The 20827-nt window shown below is 33.0% G+C and overlaps 1 protein-coding gene, 1 long non-coding RNA gene and 1 pseudogene across 3 annotated transcripts in view; 1 reads left to right on the top strand and 2 right to left on the bottom strand.

Annotated features, from left to right (window-relative positions):
* Window positions 1–20827, bottom strand: part of LOC136997203 (uncharacterized) — a 228001-nt gene that overhangs the window by 72416 nt on the left and 134758 nt on the right. The gene's annotated exons all lie outside the window — the stretch shown is intronic.
* On the top strand, window positions 1456–8024 carry LOC136998025 (uncharacterized). Of its 2 annotated transcripts, none has more exons than XM_067350054.1 (10): window positions 1456–1958; window positions 2515–2639; window positions 2744–2957; window positions 3049–3113; window positions 3185–3397; window positions 3565–3712; window positions 3889–4091; window positions 4164–4320; window positions 4475–4605; window positions 4744–8024. In XM_067350054.1, the coding sequence occupies exons 1-10, from the start codon at window positions 1877–1879 to the stop codon at window positions 5092–5094; spliced, it is 1689 nt and encodes a 562-aa protein (XP_067206155.1). In that variant the 5' UTR covers window positions 1456–1876; the 3' UTR covers window positions 5095–8024. The 2 variants fall into 2 exon arrangements, with proteins under 2 accessions (XP_067206155.1, XP_067206524.1); XM_067350423.1 differs by having other exon boundaries at window positions 1457–1958; window positions 4185–4320.
* On the bottom strand, window positions 8203–20500 carry LOC105670738 (SCY1-like protein 2; annotated as a pseudogene).

Genomic DNA, 20827 nt, shown 5'->3' with positions numbered 1-20827 from the left:
ACCTTATTTTCTATAGGCTCAATATCGACGTGTGGGGCTTGTATTTCGATCTTTTCGTCGGTAGTGTTTATTACGCTTACGGGACAGCTATAGTCACTGGCGTTTACTAAACAGCCGCCGATGATCACCCCTGGTCGTGTCTCTAATACGTGCACGACTCCTAGAGCGTTTCCGCTTGTCGTGGCTTGCACGACTGTTTCACTTCGTGGTGCCAATGTTATTTTCTTATAAGGAAACAGCTTGAATGTAGTTTCTCCTATGGTTAATCGCTTAGTGGGGTACTCCCAATGTGTCACATGCCGTTTAAAAAAATCTGCGCCCAGAATTCCTTCATGTGTTATGGGGTAATCATCTCCCACCACATGTATCTTGTGTCTTATGCGCTTGTTGCGCATGGGTATATTGCCTTCAATTATCCCCAAAGTTTCCATTTTTCTTCCGGTGGCGCCGATTAATGTGATTTTTTCGTCATAGATTAGCGTTTCTCCCTTCAGATGCTTTAACTGTATTAATGTTAATGTAGCGCCGGTATCCACCAGCATGATAGATATTTCTCCTTTTGCTTCTTTAACAGGGATTTTAATCAGATCCAAATCCGTGTTTGTTTGCGTTATTTTATCGGTATGTGCGACTTGTAGAGTTTTCGCTGGTCGAGCTGTTCTCTTGGCAGTGACCTCGCTCTCGTTGTCGCTATCGTCGCCCTTGCCCTTAGCACTCTTAGTGTATTTAATGTCTCTTGGACGTACATTGTCGTTTGAGTTGGCCCCTTTTTCGGGTCGGCCGCTTAGCAGCCAACACTCGTCGCGCAAGTGTCCTGTCTTTTTGCAATGCTTGCAATATTTTTCAAGAGCGTTTACTCTTTGTCCGTCCGCCTTGGGTAAGTTAAATCGGTTAGCGAAGCGACTTGTGCGGCATTCGCGTCCGTGGTGGCCCCATTTGCCACATTTTGCACATTGCGGTGGTTTTTCTCGCGTGGTACCTACCGCTTTGTAATTAGGCTTATTTATCACGTTTGGGCCTCTCATTTTTTCTTCTGAGGCAGCTACTACTATCGCCTCTTGCAGATTGCTGTAGTTCCGCGATCGGACTATTATTTTTATGTCCTCCTGCAATCCTAATTGAAAATTTTGCAGGGCCTGGCCTTGTATTGTTCCCTTAATCGTGTTCTTTTCGGCCACGGTGTGTCCCTTGCCTTCAATCGTTGACTCATAGAATTTCATTGCGAGCTGATCCACTCGCAGGCCATATGCTTGAGCGCCCTCCCCCTGCTTTTGCTTGAATGCACGGAAAAAAAAATTGCTGCTGCCACAACTAATCATGGTTTGCTGAAACTGTATTTGCTGCTGTAACAACCAAAATCGCTACTATATAACAAATATTTGCTGCTGTTGCTAATACGTCGGCATAGTAGCAAAATTTGTAGATGATCGCATGTCTGTTACAGTCATTTTATTTAGCAACATAAAGTTAACTGTCTCAGCTACCTGATACATGTATGGAAAAGAAAATTGTCTTTGCCATAGCAAACCATATTTGCTGAAACTATGTTTGCTATCAAATTTGCTACTATACAAAAAAGGTTTGCTGTCCTAGCTATATCTGATATATCTTACTTAGCAAAGGCATATAAGTATTGCTCAACAATGATACATTTCACGTTACGTGTGCCATCGACTTTTGAACTGGCAATGAATATCGGAATGTCTTAGGCGCACAAGATAAGCCGATATATCAATCGATTGAAAATACGCGCTTTTTAAAAAGAACATCGACGGCGCGATAGTGGCGCAGCGGTGATACGCAGTGCTACATGCTACGTGCTACATCGAAGGTATAAACGTTTTCTCCTTGTCTTTCGAAGCTTGTTTTTGAGATCATGTCGAGCACAAGTGCGTGTAGTACATATTATTTATTAACTAAATGGGGATTTTCTCCTGAAATAATAGCGAACTTTACAGGTAAGTAAGTCAATTTATTTTTGATAAAAATGGTAAGAGTAACGTATAACTTGGACTCGTTTGGACGAGGGGAGTGAAATCTGAGGAATGAAGGGAAAATCCATTGCAACCATCTTGATTGATGAGATTTTGCGTACATATAACACACGATATATCTATTTTCACGTCCCATTGACATGATTTTAACCGAGCCATCGTTGGGATTTAAGGTAATGTATTTCGTACATGAATACGGAATACGTAACCATATCGTTATTTCGTATAATTAATCGTCATCGTCATCTTGATTAATCATATCCCTTCTTTTCCCTCAAGCTTCAACCCTGCGGAAATATGCTCGGTTCAGATATTCCTACGTCCATTTTCTTTCCCAGGTAGTAAAGTCCTTATGACGTTATTATGATGTCAAATGATGTACCCTTGCTACTTGGGATGGTTATCTTATCGTTTAGCGAGTGATTAAGAAAATTTATAGTTTTATTGATACATATTGCGCTGTCTAATATTTAACTCTAATATATCATGTTTTTTTATCTTCTACTTGCTTTAATTTTAGCTCAAGAAATTGAAGCAGATCAATTGAATATTTTAACGGAAGAAGATCTTAAGAGTTTAATCCCAAACATAGGACCGCGAAGAAAATTTCAAAGTATTGTGAAACAATATCTAAATGAAAGAGAGGTATTCATTTAACATTCTACTTTTCTTCACATTACTTTGTCGAGTAAGGCAATCTACCTTACCATATAAATAACATTAATATATTGATATAAATGTTTGCCAAGATTCAACAGTTACATCCGGAAGAAAATTCTAATACAATTAATCATGAACAACAGTCACTAGCTGCACAACAAGAACAAGTAGAAAATCCTATAAAGCAGAAAAATATAGAGAGCAATATACACAATCAAGATATTATATACTACCTACAATCATTGCCTGAAACTCAGCAGAGTATTTCGGACAATGTCTCTGTCGCTACTAGTGAACTTAATGGTGAGAACAAAACATTCTTATGTTAATCTTAATCTAATTATATATATGTTTAATATTAACTATTATTATAAATAATAACTTTTCTGACTAGATGTATTACTTGAAAATAAAGAAAATCAATTAGGGGTGAAACGACATCTGACTGATGATGAATATGTAAGAAGAATATATTAAAATAAAAATATTTAAATTTGTTATGTTTCTTATTATTGTGTTTATTATTGCAGAATCTTGAAGCTGTGTTAAAAAAATCTGAAGAATGCTTATTGGTGCTAAGTTCATACCAAAAAGAAAAAAGGTTGAATAATGATATGCGAAATAAGCTTGCAAAATTAATTGTTAGTAATGAGCTGTCACCTAACATAAACTGCAGTATTACAAGCAGCAGAGCATTATTTTTAAGCGAAGAAGTACAAAAATTATTTCCTACTGAAGAAAAGGTAAGTTAAGTTTAGTTCGTGTATAATACAGTAATAATAACATTAATAATAATAATAAAACAATAAAATACGTATATATAAATAACAAAAATAAACATATAAATGTACAATTTACATATTGCTATTTTGGTCTGGAATTATTTTGTTAACATTATTTGTTCTTGCAGAGTGTCTGGTATATAAAGCATAAGAAAGGAGAGTCACAAGGAAGAGGTAAAATAATCACAAAATACTATTCCACACGAAGACAACTTATCAAAGCTGGTTTGTTATCTTTAAAGTCTACTATACCTGTTGTAACAGCTGTGACTGAAAGTAAGTTCTACTGAGAAAAGTTTAAATATATTGCGAGAAAAATGAATTTAGTGATATTTATATCAGCAGTATATATTGTACATGTCTGTGTTTATGTTCTGTACGTGTACCTATGTGATAACAAATTATTGTAAAATGAAGAGTATCATTAATATTTATTATTGCGTTTTTTGTAGATGAGTTGAGTGACGCTGACATTGCTAATTATGAAGAATATTTGTTATGGCTGAAGAATAATTCTAGACCATGGCAAAAAGTCACTACATATTGGTCTCAAACTTCAAAAAAACGAGTTCAAGATCTTATAACTAATAGTCAGCCTTGTTATGAGTATATAGATCAGTTTCCAGCTCTCTCTGATCCATTAGGTTATCTATTAGTGAGTATAATATAGTATATATATATATATATATGTTATATAAAATCAAATAAAATGTTATATATTATACAGAAATATATGTTTTATTTTAAGCTGGAACAAGATTTTGAAATATTACATCCAGAACACGGTTTAAAACTTTATATTGCTTGGCCAAAATTATCAGAATTTATAACTGACAGAGTGAATTTTAAAGCTAAAAAGCGTTTGGATAATGTTTTGACACCTGGTAAGATTTTAATAATGTCTCATTTTACAGTGATATTGTGTAGCGATTTTATATTCAACTTATTTTGTAATATATTTATATATATATTATGTTGCTATTATGATATGTATATATTATGATTATATTTGTAATATAATTATTCATATTTCTATAGAGGGCACCAAAGTTGCAATTATATCGTTAATGCCTCATTTGTTCCCTGTAATCACGATTAAAAAAGGTAAACCAAGAGATTGGAGACCTTCTAGGGAAGAATGTGAAGAAGCATTTCTTTTACATGTGAAGGTAAATATACAATTAAATTGATTTTACTTTTCAATCTTTCTTTTTTTATGTTGCATTTTTTGTTGAATTAAAGCCTATATACCATATTATAAGTTAATTATTTTAATATTATTCTAAAAATACGTTAATATTTTGCAGACGATTACTGATTTGGATGCAAGATTAGAAGAGCGTACGAAAAAATTGCGATCATTTGGTGTGACCTCGCAGCCCATTACAGTGATAGTTGGTCCCAGCTTTGATGAAATTCATCAGTGCTTTGTTGTAATCAACAACTTGCGATATGAAGTAGAAACACCACTGAAAGGTATAGACCTCGTTTTTAAAATATGTACTGCTTTAAATATTGAATATCCTCTCGAAATAAGGCAACTCTTCATGTTTTTGCAAAGAGCTGTATACAATTTTGAAACTTTGTGGGATAAGCATAAAAACTCTCAACTCACTTGTAGTGTTCTTGCTTTGATTAAAGAATACAAAAGATTATAAATCTTTTTCCCAAAAGTATTTCATTAGCGTCATGCCTAAGTGTTTTTTATGTAAAAAAACAGAAACATCTGTCAATGGTTTATTTATGCATTTTGATTTTAAACATCGTGCTCATTCATTCACAGTTTTTAAATGTGGTGAAAATGGATGTTATCGACAATGGTCGTTGCGAAATTCATTGCGAAAACATTTAGTTGGACCTAATCATAATTTTCCTGCTTGGTCTACTATTAAGTCTACTCATGAACATCGTATTGATTGTAATAACGCTGAAATTTTTAATGAATGTATTAACCAGGTTAATACAAGTAATTCTGATATATTATCAACAGAAATTGGTGCCAAAAATTATTTGCGTGAAATAACTCTTATTGACAATGAGTCTATTATAAAAGATCGCAGTAATGCTTTTGTTGCAAAATTATATAATAAACCTTCAATCCCACGAAACCATATTCAATCCATTATTGATGATATTATATTTCTAATAAGTCGCCATAGTTCCATTTTAAAAGAAAAAATTGTTTCACACTTAAATACACTTGGTTCTGATAATGAAACAATGAAAGATATAACATCAATATTGGATTGTCTAGAACATTCATTCAACCATCTTCAGAATGAGTACCAACGTGTTAAATATTTTAAGTCTTCTACTAATTATATAGCTCCTATTAAGTATTGCATAGGTAACAGAAGGGTATGTAAAGATACTGGATCATTTCTTGTTGAAAAAGTTAAAGACGTTTATAGTTATTTCATACCTTTGAGACAGGTATTACAACAATTTTTTGAACTGCCTGATGCATTTACTGCTACAATGCATTACATTAATTCACTTAAAGATTCAGATAGTGTAAAGAACTTTATTCAATCTAAACTTTGGTGTCAGAAGAGAAAGAACTTTGACAGTAATGCTACTGTTTTACCACTTTTTATTTATTATGATGATTGGGAAGTGAATAATCCATTGGGATCTCATAGTGCTGCTCTTGGAGGAGTATATTGTTACGTACCCTGTCTGCCACCTGAATGCATATCTCGTTTGGAGAATATTTTCTTAGTTCTCTTGTTTCAATCTCAAGACCGAAAAGAATTTGGGAACAAACAAATATTTGCACCTTTGATTGAGGAGCTTAATTTTTTAGAACAAAACGGGATAACAGTTACTATAAACGGTAATATCCATAAAATCTACTTTGTACTAGGTTTACTATTTGGCGACAATTTAGGACTCCATGCTATGTGTGGTTTTCTTCAAAGTTTTCGTGCTAACTATGCATGTAGATTTTGCAAATTACATCGCACTCTTTGTGGAACTACCTGTCTTGAAGACGAAACTGTTCTCAGAACACATACATCTTATGTAACTGATTTAGCCTTAGAAAATAGTTCACTTACTGGAATTACAGAAGAATGCGTCTTTAATGAAGTCAATTCATTTCATGTGACTGATAATGCTTATGTTGACATCATGCATGATGTTTTAGAAGGTATTGCTCACTATGATATGATTCCAATAATAAGTCATTTTATTGACATCGGTGATTTTAACTTGTCAAATCTCAATCACAGTGTGCAAATGTTTCATTATGGTCCTGGTGTACAAAATAAACCACCTTATATTGATAATGATTTTGCAACAAAAAGCAAACTAAAAATGACAGCCTCAGAAATGTTTATCTTTTGTAGACTTTTCGGTGTTATTATTGGACATTGTGTGAAATCATATAATGATCCATTTTGGAAATTGTATTTGTTATTAAAAGAAATTCTTGAACTTTTGCAAAGTAGATCAGTGTCAGACGATTTTGCTTCTGCATTTAAAGTATTAGTTTTGGAACACCATAACCAATATATGAAATGCACGAACGAACGTTTAAAACCAAAACATCATCATCTTGTTCACTATTCACGCGTCATGATGCAATCTGGTCCACTTATTTTATTATCTGCGATGAGGCTTGAAGGATTTCATAAAGCTCTTAAGAAAATTGCTAAAGTTATAACGTCAAGAAAAAATATTGCTTTTTCCATTGCTACTCGTTATCAACTTTCGTTTTGTTATAAACTAATGGCTCAGGAAAGTATTATTCCAACTTTTGAAGTAGGATCAGGAAATATTAATATTACTAAACACGATCGCTTTAACTATTTTGCACCATTCTTGCCAACTAATATACTTCGTGATCCACATTCTTTTATTACAAACTTTGTTAATTATAAAGGCACTCGGTATCAATCCAAAATGGTATTGGTTTGTGGAACGGACGAAAATTCCTGTCCTATTTTTGCAGAAATTCAACACATTATTCTTCATCAAAATAATCTTTTTTTTATTTGTTTCTCTGTTCTAAATATGGGCCTTAATTGTGATATTGGTGGTTTTGAAGTAGAACGAAGTACTAAGTGGATTTTTATTAAATATGAAGACTTATTGGATCCTTTTCCTTTGTTCATTTATACTATGGCAACTGGTGAGCGATATATTATTTTACATCATCCTGTGTGATATTACTTTTCACCTAATGTCATACTTTCCTGAGTCTGTTTACATGTTTATGTGTGTAATACAATACCATATATTTTATATGAAGATATTTTATGTTAAAATGAGTAAATTTTTTTATTTATTAATTTTATATGAAAAGAGCACACACGTTATATGCGTTATTGTTAAGTACTTATAATATTAAATATAATTTCGTAATACTAAGTAATCTCTTTTACAATACACTTATAATACTTTTTTCAACAAAATTGTTTTTGCAATGTATATCGGCGTAATTTTGTATTTTAGTGTATTAGTTATGTATAATAAGAATTAGTACTCATATATGTATAAGGAAGGTAAATATAAAAATATAATTTTGCATGTGTGATTTTACTTTTTCCTTATATTTTTTAGCCTCCATAAGTCAATAAAATTATTTAACTATCAATTATAGCTACCGTTTATACCATTTTTACTGCCATTGATATTATTTTAGCTGTGGGACAAACCTCGAATATAAACGTCATTTTGGGTAGATTTGCTGACATAGCTAAAATATTAGCAATGATACCAAAACTTACAGCTCTAACAGCTAAACAATGTGCGCGTCACAACTAATTGTTGTTATGCATACTGCCATAGCTATTTTCTGCAGTGTGTACTGCAGCTAAATCTTTAGCTGCCACAGTTACAAGCCTTTCAGCTAATAAAAATAGATCTTGCAACAACAACTTTAGGTGTCCCTATAATACAAGCGAAGTTTAGTTACAGGACCTAGTTTTTAGCTGTGACAGTTAAATTTTTTTTTCCGTGTGTGTTAAACTCTAACTGCAGGTGAGCAATGCTTTTACGGGTCGTATAGCATGCCTCGAGTTCTTGCTTCAGTTCTGCGAACGTTTGTATATTTCGCGTCTGGAAATCGAGCATGACCTTTCCCTTTAGTTTAGTGCACAATATGGCCTTGAGTAACTGTGACTCTTCTGTAGGATTTATGCTTTCGATTGCATATGTGCTTGCGCTTAAAAATTCTTGGATTTTGTGCTGCGAGGTATCGTTAATTTCCGGTATTATACTCCGCACCTCTTTTAATTGCATGTAGCTGGTCGCGGGTAGGGACCTACTCCGTATATCGGATGGGCCACGTCCGTATGTCACGTTCGTCTCTGTTACACGTCGTGGTGAAACCTGTGCCTTGTTATCAGGCCTGAACGCGACTGGTCGAATCGTGTTCCTTATATCGCGTTGCTGTTCTTGTAGATCGACGAACTGCTCTTGCAAGCGTAGTATTTGCGTGTGGAAGTGTTCCTTGTAGTTGGACTTGCATGTCGCTCATAAATTCGACCATTATTTCCATCTGCTCAGTTTTCGCGATTTCTCTGCGTTCCGGCCGCTGTTACAGTCTCTTCGCCCTCGTTACTTAATTGCTCGCGTAACGATTCTATGTCTTCGTCTATCGCGTTGGCAGTTATGTTGCGCGGTGCTTGGGTCATCGTGCTCTCGTATCTTATCTCGCGCGGATCGAATATACTGCTATCGTATGAGGTCAGTTCGGACTCGCTATTTGTTGACGCGCGACTCGGTGTTCTACTGCCTATTTGTCTGTTTCGACGCGTTTCCCTATCCTCACTTTCGGGTATTAGACTCGTATCTATTTCCCCGAAAGAGTAGTGTCAATTTATTTCTATATTTTCGTGGACTTCCGGATTCTCGCTCGCGTTTTCGATACTAGAACTCTGTGTTTTGAGTTCGCGATTTCCGCGTGTCGCACGCTGTGTTCCCTGATTCGGGTTTATAAGAGCGCTTATCACTCGTTGGCCCTGGCTGCTGAATAGCCAGGATCGATTAAGTTGCACGTTGGGGTTATCGCGTTCTTCGGACATTAACGCCGCTTACTTTTTGGTGTACAATTTTTTTGTCAGTAACTTACAGAATTATTATCGCTCGCATATTGAATCGCTGCTCGTGCCGTTGCGTCGGGCTGTCTTCTGCGTTCGGCTGTCGGCTATTGAGGCAGGTCGTGATCCGTCTCTGCGATAAGGCTGCTCTGCTCAGGTTGCGCTGATTCAGCTCCTGCGGAGTTCTACTAGGCTCACGCTGTCCCTCTGCTGATTGCTGCTACGGGTTGCTTCGGCCTTGTCACTTTCTTGGTCACCAGTTTCAACACTTTAACTTTCGTTTTGCGTTGTTTTTAGCTCTGGCGCCTGTGCTTCTAACTCTTTGTATTAGACTTCTTAGTCCAGCTGCAGCCGTGCCCAGGTCATCAAGGTATCTAGAACATCCGGATAAACGGTAAAAATGGCGAATCCCACCGCTGCCACCAATTTGTTGCGCCTACTTCGGTGGCGGTAGGCGCTGCGTAAAGATTCGGGATTCGCCGTGCTGGGGGGCTTTGGCTCGGAGAGTTAGAAGAATTATGTACTTTTAAATAGATAGAATAACTTTTATTCGATATTTTGTTATTACACTTGTCACCTCACTCACTCGGCGACCGTACTACTGCGGTTACGCGTGTACGCGACGTGTCGTGCTTCGTCCGGAACTTTGCTGATAAAAACCCGCGGCGCCTTGTGTGCCGCCTTTATTTATACGGATCAGTATTCGGAACACAATGAGACTTGAACTATATCGATCCATTGTGTTACCAAAATGCTGATCTGTTTAACCTACTTTAGACGCAAGTGACACTCGGGCTTCTAAAACGAGTGCTCGCGTCAGCGCCTGATTGTTTAATAATTAAATAACTTTTGTCACAGGATTCTCGAGAAGTGACCTCGATTAATTCTAAATGTTTATTATTGTTATTGCCTAATTAACCTATAATTATTACGTTGTGGTCTTTCGACACACAACAAAATATACAAATATTACCTATAATAGCCATTAAAATGGCTGGTTCGCCAGAATGACAAACTTCCTGCAGAAACGGTAATATTTGGTCGAACACTAGCCAACGATAGAAGTTCGGCAACATTTTTGCAAGACACAGCAAGCAATTAATGCGTATCCCAAGACTAGTGGGTTTCTTGTCTGGCGACAAACATATCTTTTTCATTCGCGGCAGTATGGCATTTTTTATTACTGGTCCTTGATCATCGTCACTATGTTTGGTAATGCCAACAGGCAAAGCTCTTGAAGCTGTTCCCACTCGGATTCCAAAACACGCAATAACATAGGCACTATATCGGTCTTAATGACGTCCGTGGGGCATAGTTTGAGCAATAAATTTACATGCTGCATGAGAACCAAACTGATCTGTAAAGAAAATCGATGCGTATTTTATATATTTAATGTATTAAACTTTAAACACAATTGATTATTTTATTATTTTTTATTATTAATATTTATTATATATTTTGTATTATTTCACTCACTTGTGGCGGATCTTCCAAAGCAAAAACAGGTTTTAAATTAGAAAGGATATGCTCGCGGAATTCTTCTACCTCAGTAACTTCCATCACTTGCAATATGCTCGGCAATACAAATGGTATCATAGAAGGATTCACTAGTTTCTTATAAAGTGCGGGTACTCTATGCAATATCACTCTATGTGGCAATTGCTTCATCAACTGTGGAAGACCTTTGTAAAACTGCGATTTTTGCAGATTATCCCATTGGAATAATTTGTCTAAGTAATTTAATGTCTTAACACCAATGTCTGCGAAATATTCGATCTATAATCATTTATTTACAATTAATTGTAGATAGACATTAATTTTTTTACTCAATTGTTTCATTAAAATTAAAAATTTTAGATATTTCATTAAATAAACAAAGTTCGTCCAAAATATTGTTTCAAGAAAAATCTACCTTGATGAATTGATGAGCATCCAATCTTAATTCTGGACTTTGACTTAACATGAGCCTTACAGTATCTCTCAAAGTCTCCGGAATTGGAAGCTGCTTTGCTGAAATGTTGGATCTTTTAAAATTTTCTAGAAAACGTCGGCACTTTCCCAAGTCATTGGGAGAGTCATTAAGTGGCTGATGTCCTGAAAAATGTATTGTATATATTAGCATGCCCAGTAAAAAAATATCGCTCGGCGGTCCGTTGCTGCTAATATACATTCGGGTGCTTGATAATTTAACTGAGGTTGCACTACAGCTGGGAGTGTGGGATCGTATTCCAGATATGGCCATGATGGCTACAAAAATATAACAACTTGTAAATACAATTCATGAAAATACAATAACTAAACCAAACATAAATAATTTAATAATTGTACATAATTGTAAATTTTCTCTTTCTGAATGAATATTAATTTGTAGTTATATTAAGATGCATTAATATAACTAGAGCAGATATGCTTATCAATCAATGATCTTCATATACCTTTACTGTCTGAATTTTGATTTAAGACACAGAAGTCAAAGCCAAATATCTTCCATGCTTCATGAACATTCATAACAATTGATTCTGGACACAAATTCTTATGCAGTAATTTTACATTACTGTGTAAAAATGCCAAGCCTTCTCCTACTTGCAGCAATCCATAGCGTATCTCTATGTCGTGCAGTTTGTAATCTTTCAGGTTTGCCAGAGACAGTTGAGATATGTTCTCATAATTACCTAAGATTGACACATACAATTTTATAAGTATTATCTATACTGAATTGTGATAAAATATTAGCATAAATCAATTAAATCTTTATAACATTGAGAATTTAATCATTGTTATCTACCTAATACATTAACCAGACTAGCAAATACTGGTTCAGTCGCAAACGCAAGACTGTCCCTTGACTCCTCCAAAAGATGTTGCGTAGTCAAAGCCTGCAGATGTCCAGTTTTGTCAACTACATTACACCTCGCTTCAAAGTCTCCAATACAAGCTCGCGATCTGCTTTCGCAGACCATTTCTCTAGCATACGTTTTTCAAACATAAATATTGCAGTCTCTTGCTTGGTGGACTTCTTGAAGTAGCTGTAGACCTTCCACAGTAATCTGGTGTGGTTTTGAATGATTCAAAGTTTGTATCAGAATCACTATCTTGACTGACTGTTGACTCAGATGATTGACTAAAACCAGCTTCAACTTCATCAGCGTTGCAATTTTTGTCGTTGATTTTTATGTTTGTAAAACAAACATCACAGCTTACTATTAACTTTCTTTCAGCTGGATTATAACAGCGATACGCATTAGAATTTTCAACATATTTGGCAATATTTTCATTAGAATTTGTAACATATTTGGCAACTTGTATTTTCAATGAAGGATTCCACCCACTTTTGGAGATGTTAACATTGATGGGAATGAAAATTCGACCCGAAGCGAGAAAGTTTGCTGACATACGGGACAAGAAACGCATCGTGCGATCTGAGCGGCGAGCATCTGAAACATCAAAGAAAGCTTGTAGTGCTCGTAGATTGTAATTATCAGAACAAAATGACAAACAGAATCCAAACATAAGCCACTGCAAATTTCTTTTGAAAATATCCTGATTTCCGCCCACTTCCCCTTCAATACAACCTATAGAGGAAATTATTTATCTTCCTAATCCTCATCCTAACATTAACATCCTAGGAACCAATGATCTATCCCCCTCTTTCTCTCGAATCGAAGTCCCTTGCAGAATCCTTCACAGACTCTGTAAACGCAATAATTGACCAACTTTTTCTGAGATACTGCGACTCAGATTTTGAAAACGCAACCATCCGGCCAAATTCACCCAATTTCCAATTTTTAAAAGATTTTTTTTTTAATTTTGAGTTAATATTAATAAATATTTAATAAATTTTGCTTTTTATATAATTTTACTTTATACTATAATAAAGAATATTTATTTTATATTTTAATTTTATGTCTTATATTAAAGAAATATTTACTTTATATTGAAGAAAATATATTACTCTACAAAAAATAGAGAACATTTTTCAAATGTTCAAAATTGAGCAATTTTCAAACCGCTGAAATTCGGTGAAAAATTATCGCAGAAAAAAAATAAAAAAAGGATTTTAAAGCTTGAAGTTTGTACTTTCACGTGGACAGAATAATTGTAGCAACATTAAAAAAAAACGCATTTTATAGATAAAATATTGTAGTTTTTGACACTTATTGTTACACAATTATATATTATTATTACTTTTGCAAGAAAAACTTTTTATTGAGTTGCAGAGTGTTAAAAGTATGTAATTAAAAAAAAACAAAACGTTTTTTTTTCAACTTCAAAAATGTAAAGATAAAAAAATTTTTTAAAAGCTGTTCAAAAGCATGTAAAAGTGTAAAGTTTACAACGTTATTTTAATTTTTAGTCTGCAATGATTTTTGTCGAGTTATAACGGTTTGAAAATTGCTCAACTTTGAGCGTTTAAAAAATGTTCCCAATTTTTTGTAAAATAATGTAATTATCGAACAACTAAAAATTTAAAAATAAAAATAGACTTTTTAAGCATAATAATGGGAGGAAGCACATAGCCCATTTCCTCAGCTTCCATTTTGCGAATATATACTGTTACAATGCCGCCAGATTGTGTGAGGCTTATCAGATAACTTTCTATCCATCCTGGGTTGCCAAAACTTCTTTCTTGAATCAATCTAAAAAAAAACAAATAGGCATACACAATTATAGATACAAATAAACCTTCTTTGCTATTTATTAATATATTTAAACTAACTTTTCGAGTTCAGGAGGAATTCCGTACACAGAACCTGACATGCGAGTGCTGCGTGATACCACTTGTCTATATGACCCAATTCGATAATCTGAGGGCGGTACAAATATAAATAAGACTTTTTTGTGTAAATACAAATCAATGTTAGCAGGTGTGTTTATACTTTGTAAGTGAAAGATAAGAGTATACTTTTGCCCTGCATAGTCATGATCTTACGGTAATTATTTTTGTAATAGTTGTAACAATGTTCGAACAACAATTAGTATCAAGTGCTGCTGCGCAACGCGTTATATATACCGGGTGTTTTAGACCACCCGTCCCACCCTTTTAAAACGTAGGGATATGCTTGTACAAAAAAATGACTCAGACGAAATTTGCATGATTTCGAGGGATCTGTAGTAAGAATATGTAGTTTGCAACATGCAACTGCATACTTTTTCTTAAAAGCAACTATGTGTTTTCTTTATACCAATTGATTTGTCTCATTATTTTATGCATAAAAGTATTAAGGTAAGATTCCCAAAAATTGAATATTTTACAAGATATTTTGTATTTTATGTCAAAATACTGTAATTTACAAGCCTCATAACTCGAAAAGTACTTAATAAAAAATAACTTCATTATAGTGTTTTGAAAAGCTCTTGATACCAGCTATTAGATTTTAGAATCAAAAATAGGGGTTTCCATTTAAAAAAATAACTCTGACCTTCAAATAACCTTGAAAATCAACTGCGAGGTCAAAGTCAAGGTCACCATCAGATAGATACCTCGAAATCATGCAAATTTCGTCTGAGTCATTTTTTTGTACAAGCACATCCCTGCGTTTTAAAAGGGTGGGACGGGTGGTCTGAAACACCCGGTATATGTATACTCACAAAAAAACCTTTTTTTTAAAAAAAGGTAAAAAAGGGCGCCAAGTACACGCCTTGTTATATTAAAAAAAAGTTTTCCTCATAAAAAAATCTTTCCAAAAAATTGTTTTTTTAAAAAAAGTTTTCTTCATAAAAAACCTTTTCAAAGAACTGTACTTTCAAAAATATATTATATTAAAAAAAAGTTTTTCTCACAAAAAACCTTTCCAAAAAAAGTTGTATATATCATAAAAAAACTTTCCAAAAAGATTGTATTTCCAAAAATATATTATAAAAAAATCTTTTTAAAAAAATTATATATATTTATTATAAAAAATCTTTCCAAAAAATTGTACTTTTAAAAAAAGTTGTATATATTAAATAAAAATTTGCTACATATTCTGTCTATAAAAGAGGTGATATCAGAAAATGATGCCAAGTTTAAATAAAGAACTTTTCAAAAAAAGTTGCATGTATATCTAATTATTTATTTAAAAATGATATTTATGTTTATATCTAGTTAATTCTTCTTAAGTATACTTTTTAAAATAATTGCATCTGTATCTAGTTATTTTTTTTATATCTGTATCTAGTTAAATAAAAAAATTTTTCAAATTTAATCAAAATAAAAAAATATTACAAAATTTCGCAAAAAACTTGGCGCTGCTATAAAATAGCCTTAAAATATTATTATACATCTTAAAATATTATAGAGCAATGAAGGCTATTTTATAGCAGCGCCAAGTTTTTTGCGAAATTTTGTAATATTTTTTTATTTTGATTAAATTTGAAAAATTTTTTTATTTAACTAGATACAGATATAAAAAAAATAACTACATACAGATGCAATTATTTTAAAAAGTATACTTAAGAAGAATTAACTAGATATAAACATAAATATCATTTTTAAATAAATAATTAGATATACATGCAACTTTTTTTGAAAAGTTCTTTATTTAAACTTGGCGTCATTTTCTGATATCACCTCTTTTATAGACAGAATATGTAGCAAATTTTTATTTAATATATACAACTTTTTTTAAAAGTACAATTTTTTTGGAAAGATTTTTTATAATAAATATATATAATTTTTTTAAAAAGATTTTTTTATAATATATTTTTGGAAATACAATCTTTTTGGAAAGTTTTTTATGATATATACAACTTTTTTTGGAAAGGTTTTTTGTGAAAAAAACTTTTTTTTAATATAATATATTTTTGAAAGTACAATTCTTTGAAAAGGTTTTTTATGAAGAAAACTTTTTTTTAAAAAACAATTTTTTGGAAAGATTTTTTTAGGAGGAAAACTTTTTTTTAATATAACAAGGCGTGTACTTGGCGCCCTTTTTTTACCTTTTTTTAAAAAAAAGGTTTTTTTGTGAGATATTTCTTTTTTTTAGTAAAAATAATTTTAATAAATATGATTCTTTTTTTTTAGTAAAAATAATGGTAATAATATCCCACCATCACTCCCGTCATATTTTCAATACAACGATCCTCTTTTTGATTATAGAAATCTTAATTTATACAAACCTAATAATTTTTTTTTATATTTTACAACATTTTTTATAAGAAAATTATTAGTGATCATAAAAAGGGTATAAAAAACCATCTGTATTTCTAAGTTATTGCGTTTTTTCATATATAAAAACAGATTACTTTTGATCAAATTTCTGTAAGAATGACAAAAACATCTTTAGCACCTCTAGGCCATTGTCTTTTTTTAATTAGCGTATCGTCAGCTTCAATCCAAGTGTTAGACATTTCTTCTCTATAAACATTACATACCTGCCGATTTTACCAATGTGCACAAAGTACACTTTCTGTCCACTAACTACAGAATACTAACAAGGGAACGTTCACAAGTGTCCCCTCCCCCGATTTGATTCTCCTTGAAATATGTTGTAAAACATACAATTTGAGGAGACACGTATTTTTTTATAGCGGCCCTAACTCAAATTTAAGGGATCAAACACTTCTTTGAAAAAAAAACGGTTTTTTTCTTTGTGTGTAACTATCGCCAAAACCGTAGGAGATAAAAAAATATTTCAAATAGAAGTTGTATGGCTTGTAATGGACTTTATAACTGTGTAGTTAAATTTTCAAAAAATAAAATTTTTTTTAATTTACCCCCACCCCTTGTTATTATTTTTTCGAATTTCAAAATTTTTGTAAAGACAAAAGTTGTAGCATTTTTTACGCTGAATTCAACCATATATGATTTTATTATGTTTCGAAATCACATCTTTCAAAAATGAGTCATCAATATCACATTATATGCGTCGCGCTGCATGACCGTTTATACCGCACTTGTGTTGTGCATAGTCGCAAAATAAATATAAAAATGACATGTTATTATATATTTGAGAAAGAAAAGTTAACTAAAATTGTTGCTAAAGCATCTCTTTCACATTACACTCTTATAGATAATCGCTGCATTTCGTGCGCAGCGCGTTGTTATATGCAAGTTAGCTATCAGCGCATATTACACTTTGAAGTTTTGCTTGCAGTGACCACGGGAAAATAATTTATGAAACGAAAACAGTGAATGAATTAATTTATTCAACATATATCTACCCTGACTCTACCTTCTTGGTCCGACTTGACTGAGAATGAAATAAAATATAAAATTCTGTACAGTTTACTCTTTTTCAATAATTTTAATATACTGTGATTCTACATGCTATTACATTCCACTAAATTACTACGATTTTTTTAAACTATGGTATATAAAATGTATATTATAAGTATAATTATAATATATATAAATAAGCTTATATATATATATAAAAGCTTATTTATTGTATCAATATATTATAATTATACTTATAATATACATTTTATATTTCAAGATTTTATATACCATAGTTTAAAAAAATCGTAATAATTTAATAGAATGTAATAGTATGTAGAATATATCGCAGTATATTAAAATTATTGAAAAAGAGTATGTACAGAATTTTATTCATTGTCAGTCAAGTCGGGCCAAGAGAGTAGAGTCAGGGTGGATATATGTTGAATAGATTGATTCATTCACTGTTTTCGTTTCATAAATTATTTTCCCGTGGTCACTGCAAGCAAAACTTCAAAGTGTAATATGCGCTGATAGCTAACTTGTATATGACAACGCGCTGCATACGAAATGCAGCGATTATCTATAAAAGTGTAATGTGGAAGGGATGCTTTAGCAACAATTTTAGTTAACTTTTCTTCCTTAAATATGTGATAACATGTCATTTTTATATTTATTTAACGACTATTGCGCAACACAAGTGCGGTATAAACAATGCGTCATGCAGCGCGACGCATATAATATGATACTGATGACTTATTTTTGAAAGATGCGATTTCGGAACATAATAAAATCATATATGATTGAATTCAGCGTAAAAAATGCTACAACTTTTGTCAACAAAAATTTTGAAATTCGAAAAAATAATACCAAGGGGTAAGAGTAAATTAAAAAAAAATTACATTTTTTGAAAATCCAACTACACAGTTATAAAGCCCATTACAAGCCATACAACTTCTACTTGAAACATTTTTTTATATCTCCTACGGTTTTGGCGATAGTTACACACAAAGAAAAAACTCTTTTTTTTCAAAAGGGTGTTTCACCCTTTAAATTTGAGTTAGGGCCGCTATAAAAAAATACGTGTCTTCTCAAATTGTATGTTTTACAACATATTTCAAGGAGAATCAAATCGGGAGGGGACACTTGTGAACGTTCCTTTTAAGAGTGTTGTCAGCATGTGTGTTGCTACACTTCTGCACTTCAAGACGAGAAAAATTTTTTTTATAAAGAATACTATTATTTTGATATACACTATCTCTATTCGTCTCCACAACACGTTACATATACATTTTACGACCGATATTAATTATATCAATGTGATTAGTATCATCAAAGCTGCGAGCTGACAGGTCTGAGCGCCGCCATGTTGAAAAAAGACAGACATCTTTTAGAAAAAGAAAGGAAAGAAAAAGGACGCTCTTATGCGGGAATCGACATTTCACGGGATGTAGAAAAGGACAACCATGTCGCATTTTGATGCTTCTAGTTGACAAAGGAAAAACTTATATATTAGAGAAGGATGACGAACAGACGACGACGACGACGACGACCAAGACTTACATAGATTTCGGCATATTTCGACTTTGGCAAACTTTGGCAATTAATATATTTTTTTAGAAAGCATGTACAAAAAAAGTAAAGATACTTTTATTATGTAAATCGCATGTGCTCTATCGATTGAGCCTATTATAAATTCGATCGGTCCACGCATTATTGAGATATGAAAATCTCAACTCCTATCAGCTCATGTGCTCGCGTAAAGATACACGGTCGGTCTTGCGCTGCGCGTGAACTTGGCGCGAGACACTACCGTGTCTCTTGATTATTTCTTGCAAACAAAAATATTAAAACTGTCGAAATTTTGTGTGGATTGCGTGCATAGTTCGGGTAAGAGACGCTATCGAAGGGAAAAGTGTACAAGTGGTACAACAATTTTAAATAAAAAAATTACTTTAATTATTAATCGATTAACCGATCTTAATGACAACTATAAGTATTCATTTAACTGTATTTTAATCAATATTCATACTCGTGCTTTTTCCAAAATGGCGGGCTTTATCTTATACTCGCCATTGAGCTTACATCTGACACTGAGGATGAAAAAAATAGTGTTCTGTTTGACTATTGTGTTAAACAGCAGCATAGAATCGTCATCACTCTATTGGACATCGTCGATAATTACAACCCACAGCTTGCTGAAGCAGCTTCTCACTAGTTTGATCAGAAATTTCCGCAGTATTTTGCGCTTTTGCTCCTCGGACAGTGCTTTGTACGACTCGCTTATCGTAAAACAAACATTGAAAAGTTGATTGAGGGCGCAGAAAAACTCGTATGTGACCAGTTGCGACACTAATTTGTTCTCGCGCTCCTCCGAGATGGTGGCGGCGTTGAAATTTAACGACATGGAGAAGATCAGATGGATCAAATTATAAGAAATCTGTGTTAAGAAAAGAAGCATTGGTTGCCATCTGTATTGATTCTGATTTTCAAATTCCGGATTAGAAAATATAATATTTTATAATAAACAACTGTGAATTTCTAATTAGATTAAAAAAGAATCGTTTTCTCGATTACGTTTTTTTTTGCAAAATCATCGATCAAAATTAAATAAGAGTAAAGAGAGTTCGTCAACCTTAGCGTCATTCATAATCAAGGACATATTATTACACTGTACACTTTTAGGAATATTGTGTGCGATGTCGTCCAACAATCTCGTCTTGCCGATTCTTGGTTTGCCTCTGTAAAAAAAATATAAATTAAAAAATTTTTTAAATTAATAATTGCTATTAAGAATTAATAAGTGAAGAGTTTGGTTACTTACTTTATAATTAGCGTATTATATTCAACTGGTTTTAATTGTTGTTTTTCTTTGTTCATGGTGGAATGCATTGTCAAATTTGTCAATATCTGTCGGAAAATTTCGATTTCCGGTTCTCGCCCGAGCAAAAGGCTTACTTGCTCAAAATTAATCCAGGCGCGCTAATACTGCATACGTTAAATTCGTATCAATAAGCAATGTATTTTGCGAAGATAAATGATGATTTTCAGAATATTACCTCGCCTGTTCTTGAAACTGTGGGCTTGTTCGTTTTAGCTACACTGAGGCTGCTCTGGGTCTGCTCTACACAGGATAATACAGGACAGATAAATAGTTTGTCTTGTATTATCTTGTTTAGAGCAGACCCAGAGCTGCCCCAGTGCAGC

The sequence above is a fragment of the Linepithema humile genome, chromosome 1 (genome assembly GCF_040581485.1).
Source record: "Linepithema humile isolate Giens D197 chromosome 1, Lhum_UNIL_v1.0, whole genome shotgun sequence".
NCBI lineage: Eukaryota > Metazoa > Arthropoda > Insecta > Hymenoptera > Formicidae > Linepithema > Linepithema humile.
Note: the sequence above shows the minus strand (reverse complement) of the source record. Positions and strands in the feature narration are given on the sequence as shown.

What these genes read in the sequence shown, in the direction of transcription:
- LOC136998025 (XM_067350054.1), top strand. Translation starts at nt 1,877, where the DNA reads ATGTCGAGCACAAGTGCGTGTAGTACATATTATTTATTAACTAAATGG. An exon ending in CGCTACTAGTGAACTTAATG is followed by an intron (nt 2,958 to 3,048) that starts GTGAGAACAAAA and finishes TTTTCTGACTAG; the next exon opens with ATGTATTACTTGAAAATAAA. An exon ending in TGTAACAGCTGTGACTGAAA is followed by an intron (nt 3,713 to 3,888) that starts GTAAGTTCTACT and finishes CGTTTTTTGTAG; the next exon opens with ATGAGTTGAGTGACGCTGAC.